General features: G+C 49.5%; 1 protein-coding gene across 1 annotated transcript; it reads right to left on the reverse strand.

The window, feature by feature from the left end:
- Window positions 1–132: 132 nt before the first annotated feature.
- LOC123112107 (uncharacterized) lies at window positions 133–1,774 on the reverse strand. The gene has a single exon (XM_044533028.1). The coding sequence runs from the start codon at window positions 1,650–1,652 to the stop codon at window positions 408–410; it is 1,245 nt and encodes a 414-aa protein (XP_044388963.1). The 5' UTR covers window positions 1,653–1,774; the 3' UTR covers window positions 133–407.
- Between the last annotated feature and the right edge of the window lie 4,226 nt (window positions 1,775–6,000).

The raw sequence follows: 6,000 nt of genomic DNA on the forward strand, positions 1-6,000 counted from the left end.
CTAAGCGTAGCTGCAAATTATTCTGAGTGAAGACATGTAACCACTACTTGGTCTAATCATCACTGGATTAAGAAGATCGTTTTCAAAGTCCGCAGTGTCATACCTAATCGACCAACCGGGCCGGAGAAATGATTAACAGAATCCAGCAATATGCCACCTAAATTTTGAATTTGACGGAACAAAGGTCGTAATATGGTTCATCTAGCTGTTGAAAATCCTTAGCTATTGATGTAATGAACAATTTTTTGGTCAACCGAGCACTCAAAACTGCACACGAACATTGCTCGGAGAACAACTGCAACTTACAACAATCGGGAGGGAAGCTCCCGCTGAATGAAGAACCAATCATCAAATGTAACAATGCCGCCGGCCAGCTGCTTCTGCCGACGCCGTCGTGGCAGCCATTACTAGCTCTTCCAGGCGTAGACGAGGAGCGAGAAGCCATCGCCGCGGTGCAGCTCGGCCTCCTCGGGGCTGGCCCAGTCCATGACCGTCGAGCTGCTCGCCCACGAGGCCGAGGAGGACGCAATGGATGCCGACGACGATGAGCTTGCCTTGGCCAGCCTCCGCGCCTGCCCCCTCTTCCTCCGGTTCTCCCCATTGCTGCTGGTCTCGCTCCAGTCCCCTCTGCCCCATCTCCCTAGGTAGCCTGACAAGACGCCGGCGCCGCCTCTTCTTGCCTTGTCGAGCAGCTCCTTCTCCTTGGCCTCTGCGGAGTCGCGCTCTTCGCCGCCGGCGGTGTCGCCGAGCTCAAATCGGAAGACGAACACGGCGTGCGCGGGCGGGGACGCCGCGGCGAGGACGGAGGCGGCGTCTGTGAGGGCCGGCTCGCGCGCGGAGAAGAGCCAGTTGTGGAGGTCCCAGGAGACCTGGACCCGGTCGCCGCCGCCGAGGTCAACCTTCTCGCTCCCGCGGAACTTCCAGCGCAGGCGGCGGATGTGGAGGACGCGCTCGCCGTCCACGGAGACCGACAGGCCGACCTCGGCCTTGTCCTTCTCCTTGTCCATTTCCCTATCCTTGCCGTGCCCGCGCGAGACGAGATCCAGCGAGATCTCCCGCTCCTTGCCGCGGACTTTGACGCAGGTCTTGTGCCCGCGGCCATGCCCTCCGTCGCGCATGGAGACGTGCTCGCGCCGGGAGATGAGGACATGACCGGGGCCCGTCGGCCGCTGGGCCTTCGTCTTCCGGTACGCCTCCTCCGTCATGTCCCCGGCCACGACCGCCATCTCGCCGTCGACCACGACGGCGACGAAATACCCGGACGACGGCTCGGGCGAGCCGGGGGAGGCGAACCGCGCGCGGGTGAGGTCCCAGGCCAGGTCGATCCGGCGGTCGTGCACGTGGAAACGCTTGGACCCCCGGCGCCGCCAGAAGAGCCAGGGCCGGACGCGCACGGCGATGGTGGCCTCCTCGTCGAACTCCGGGCCGTCGTCGTAGCAGCCGTAGTCGGAGGCCGAGGATGAAGAGGCGAGCGCCCCGACGCGGAGCACGGCCCGGAGGCTGAGGCCGAACGCGGCGCGCGACCAGGAGAGCGCCGCAAGGCCGAGGCGGGTCTCGTAGACGGAGGTGGCGAGGCTGGGCCCCGCCCCGGCGCCGGAGCCCGACGCCGCGGCCGGCGAGGCGCGGAAGAAGGCCGGGATCGCGTTTGGCATCGCGCGGGCGCGGGCACGGCTGCGGCTGCGGCGCCGGTGCCTCGGCTGGGACGGAAATGGGGTAGCTTTTTGGGGAATTTCTCGCTTCGATTTGGGAGAGGGAGGGGAGACTGCCAGACTGGGGGTTGGACTGGACCGGCTAGGCCGCGAGGCGGGAGGTAAATATAACTCTGGCGCGGTGGGGTTACGGGGCGGTGATGGGACTCCGGCGTGGTGGGACCCGGACACGTTGGACCCAGCTGGGTGTGGGGCCGCGCGACCGTGCCAGTTGCCAGTATGCTGCGACTACTCTGGCTTGGACCGGGCTTGGATGCTGAGGAGGTTTCTCATCCTCTCGTCCTCGTTTTATCTTTTTTCCAACAAGAGAAAATTTAAATTATTATCTTCATGTTGATACGAATGAATTTGTGTATCGTGTTCATATCACTATCGTTCATGAATGTCAATGGCATTATTCAACGGGCGGATAGAGTTGGGCCTCGTAAGTTAAGTTCATGTTCCATCTATCAAGTTAAATAGAGATGTGTCAACTTAATTTAGAGTCGAGAGGAGCTTGTTTGTCAACCGGACATGAGAAGGGTATTATTTTTACACGTGGTAGGGTTGGGTAACGTCTTATAGGTAGGGATGTCAACCGGGTCCCGCTTAATCCTGTTTAAGGTCCACTTATGATATGATAGTTCAAAAAAATTGTTTATTTGTTTGAGAAAAATGAACTATCAAGCTACCAAAAACTAACTAAACGGGATTGCGGACGCCATTTATTTGCCACTTACATCCCTACTTATAGGAAATCAAAGGGACAAGATATGCATACAATATATAACATGACATCGAATTCTCTCATTTCTTAAAACGAAAAGAACTTCTACATCTCAAACCGCTAATTTGAGTGATGATCCATTTTGACTGCTGGCAGTGAGAACAAGGAGAAGAAGGCGCATAAGAAGAAGCCCTTCTTAAAAGATGGGAACTATTCCCTCCATCCGAAATTAATTGACGCTCAAACGGATGTAGAGGAAGTAAACAAGAATAGGGAAGCAGAGACTTTCATTGGTCAAGAGTACACCTCCCACAATTCTAATTGTGAGGAAGTAGGGCATGTGGCGCGATAGACGTTTGACTACTCTTTGTCTGAGCCCACATCCCTCTTTGAGTTTGACTACTTCAATGAATGAACGCCGACCAGTGATGACTCATGGCTAGAGACTCGAAGGGACATCCTTCATTTAATCCCCTAGGCTCCATTCACTCGTCTCTTATGCCTCCAAACATATTATGGGATGTCAATGTCGAAGGATGGCAAAAGTGAGGATGATATTGCCACCACGCGCGGCAAGGTCTTTAAAAGATTATGTGATCTCTTGGCCTCCCTTCGGTAATGTAACGAGTGCAATGAGAAAGCGGAAGTACTTATCATCAAGAAATACAAGAATATGGAACTCCTTGAATATAATCTCCACGCAAAGCAAAATAACAAGGAAACTCGTGAAGTGGATCTCTGGATATACATAAACTCTTGAGAGAGATCTAGTGGTGGCTAATGGTTTCAAAATAAGAGGTTGAGCTTGCTCATGCTAAAAACGCCGAGGATTTTGAGCATATTGACAATGGCAACAATCTAATGAAGGGTGATCTCATCAAACTTACCAATTCACTACTCACAGGAAACTCCTAGCCACCCTAGCACTACTCTGGCTTGGACCGGGCTTGGGTGCTAAGGAGGGTTCTCATCCTCTCATATTTATTTTATGTTGTTTCCAACAAGAGAAAATTTAAATTATTATATTCATTTTGATAATAAATGAATTCGTGTCTCGTGTTCACATCACCATCGTACATGGCATTATTCAACGGGCGAATAGGGTTGAGCCTCATAAGTTAAGTTTGTGTTCCATCTACCAAGTTAAATAGAGTTGTGTCAACTTAAATAGAGTTGCGAGGAGCTTGTTTGTCAACTGGACATGAGGTGGGTATTATTTTTGCACATGACTAGGGCTGCAGTGCCCATTATAATCATGGAGAGTAATTGCTCATCGCAAATCAACCTGACAAGATATGCATACAATATGTAAACATGACATAAGATTCTCTCATTTCTTGAATCGAAAGAACTTCTATATCTCGAACCACTAATCTGATTGATGATCCATTTTGACCATTGGCAACGAACAAAGAGAGAAGACTTACAAGAAGAATGAAAATTAAATTCGGTGACCGTGCTCATCTACACACGATGAACAGTAGAATAAAAAAATCTTTGGTGGTGCAAGATGCTCAAATGTGTGATCCTCGTGTAAAATTTGGGGGTGTTTGGACATTTGAGGAGCTCGTGGTAAAAAAACAAAATCAAGTGTGAACACTGATGTTTTCAAAAGTTTCTCAGATACCCAAAATTCGTCTTTTTTGCTACGAGCTTCTTGCATGGGCATCACACACATGAGCATCTTGCGCCATAAAAATGTTGGATTTTTTGAATTTTTTATTGTTTAAAACAATTTCATTGTTCACACCTGGGCTCCGTGACCTTCTTAAAGGATGGGAACTATACAAGAAGGGGGGATCAAAGACATTCATTCGTCGAAGAGTACAACTCTCACAACTAGTACCGAAGAAGCAGAGCATGTGGCAGGATAGATGTTTCACTACTCTTCTTCTGAGCCCACTGTTGACACCAGATTTTGGCATGGTCAAAAATGTAATTAAGAAAGCCTTAAATGAAAAAGTGATCAAAGTAAGAAAGTTACATATCGTCAAAAGGAGAAACTTTGATATTTGGGTCATAGCCATCCGATCTCATCTCTAAGGCCCAAGTTGTGTTCGAAGTACTGAGTTTTTATATTCAGAACAATATTTGGCTGATTACGCCTCCAAGATGGCCTCTGATGGAAAAAGATACAACTGTAAAGTTCTTCGTCTCGTCGAAACGGACGATTTTGATATAAAAATCGTCCCCATCCAAGGTCGTATGCAAAAGTTACAGGCAAAATCATGCGCTACAGTAGTGTTTGGCCGGATCATCCGGGCCGGGGTCCGGATCATCAGGGAAATTGAAGCACCGAAAACAACAGAAGCCTAGTGATGAAGCCGGATGATCTGGTTTCAGTCCCGGATGATCCGGATGGAGGCCGGACAGTCCAGGTAGAAGTCCGGACGTCTCGGCAGTTTTTTCTGCTGCAGATGTTAGAAAACAGCCCGAAACTCACTCAAGATGACCTCATATCGAAAAGTGTTCAACGTGAAAGTTGTGCGTCTCGTCGAGACGATTGATTTTGATATAAAATTTGTCCAAATCCAGGGTTGTATGAGGATTCTAGAGCCAAAACAGTGGGCTGCTATCAGAAAACTCGACTAGGCCGGATCATCGGCGCCGGAGGTCGTGAAAAGTCCGAGCTTGGTTAGATTTTGATGATTTGGACGGCAAGGCAAGTCCTTTTCTTGTACGGGAAGTCCATCCGCCTCTTATATAGATAAGAGGTGACAACCGATTGAAAACAACACACAGTCGATCAGTTCATCTACCACTTTTTACCTTTACTTTCATCTCTCTCCCTTGTTCTTCTTCTTCCTCGTTCTTCGTTTGTTCTTCTTTTGCAGGGCGGGAACCTCGAGGCCCTAGGGGTGGTTAGGACGACCTAGGGCAACCCATAGCCGCCGCGCGCCCTGACGGGTCCTTCCCGGGCGTGTAGGGTTTCGGGTCCTCAAAAGCGCCCGCCGGATTGCTTGCGTACCGCACTTCCGGACGGATCTCCTTCGACGTGAGCTGTGGTGCATCACCCTCGGCGTCGAGGGTACACGGAGACGTGTTCGTGTGCGAACACACTTTTTGGCTACTCCACTGGGGACGAAGTTTTGAACGGACTCCGGCCTGTTCTTGCTACGAAGAGATCGTCATCTTGGGTTTGCAATCTACAAAGATAATATGAATACCTAATTCACATATGTTGTTGCTAGATCATCTAATGAGCATAATGTATCGGGTAGCCCTAGCTTTATCAGTCATGCATCTAATTATGTGCAAGAGCTGATGGAACAACATATTCATGCTTCTACCTCATATAATTTTAGCAACATGCAACATATGTATTCCAACTCCCATGCATCGGCAACCCCAGAAATCCATATGCCGATGAATAACATGATGAATTTGGTTAATCAAGTTGAAACACCTCACATAGGAACTTCCGATAGTATGCAACAAAGTGTTTCACCTTTTTATTCATCGGCAACTAACTTGCAATATGTTAATCCAAACATGCCAATGGATAGGGGAATTGGCCATGCTACTACTCCCTCTGTCCGGAAATACTTGTCGAAGAAATGGATGAAAATGGATATATCTAGAACT

The sequence above is a fragment of the Triticum aestivum genome, chromosome 5B (assembly GCF_018294505.1).
Source record: "Triticum aestivum cultivar Chinese Spring chromosome 5B, IWGSC CS RefSeq v2.1, whole genome shotgun sequence".
Taxonomy (NCBI): domain Eukaryota; kingdom Viridiplantae; phylum Streptophyta; class Magnoliopsida; order Poales; family Poaceae; genus Triticum; species Triticum aestivum.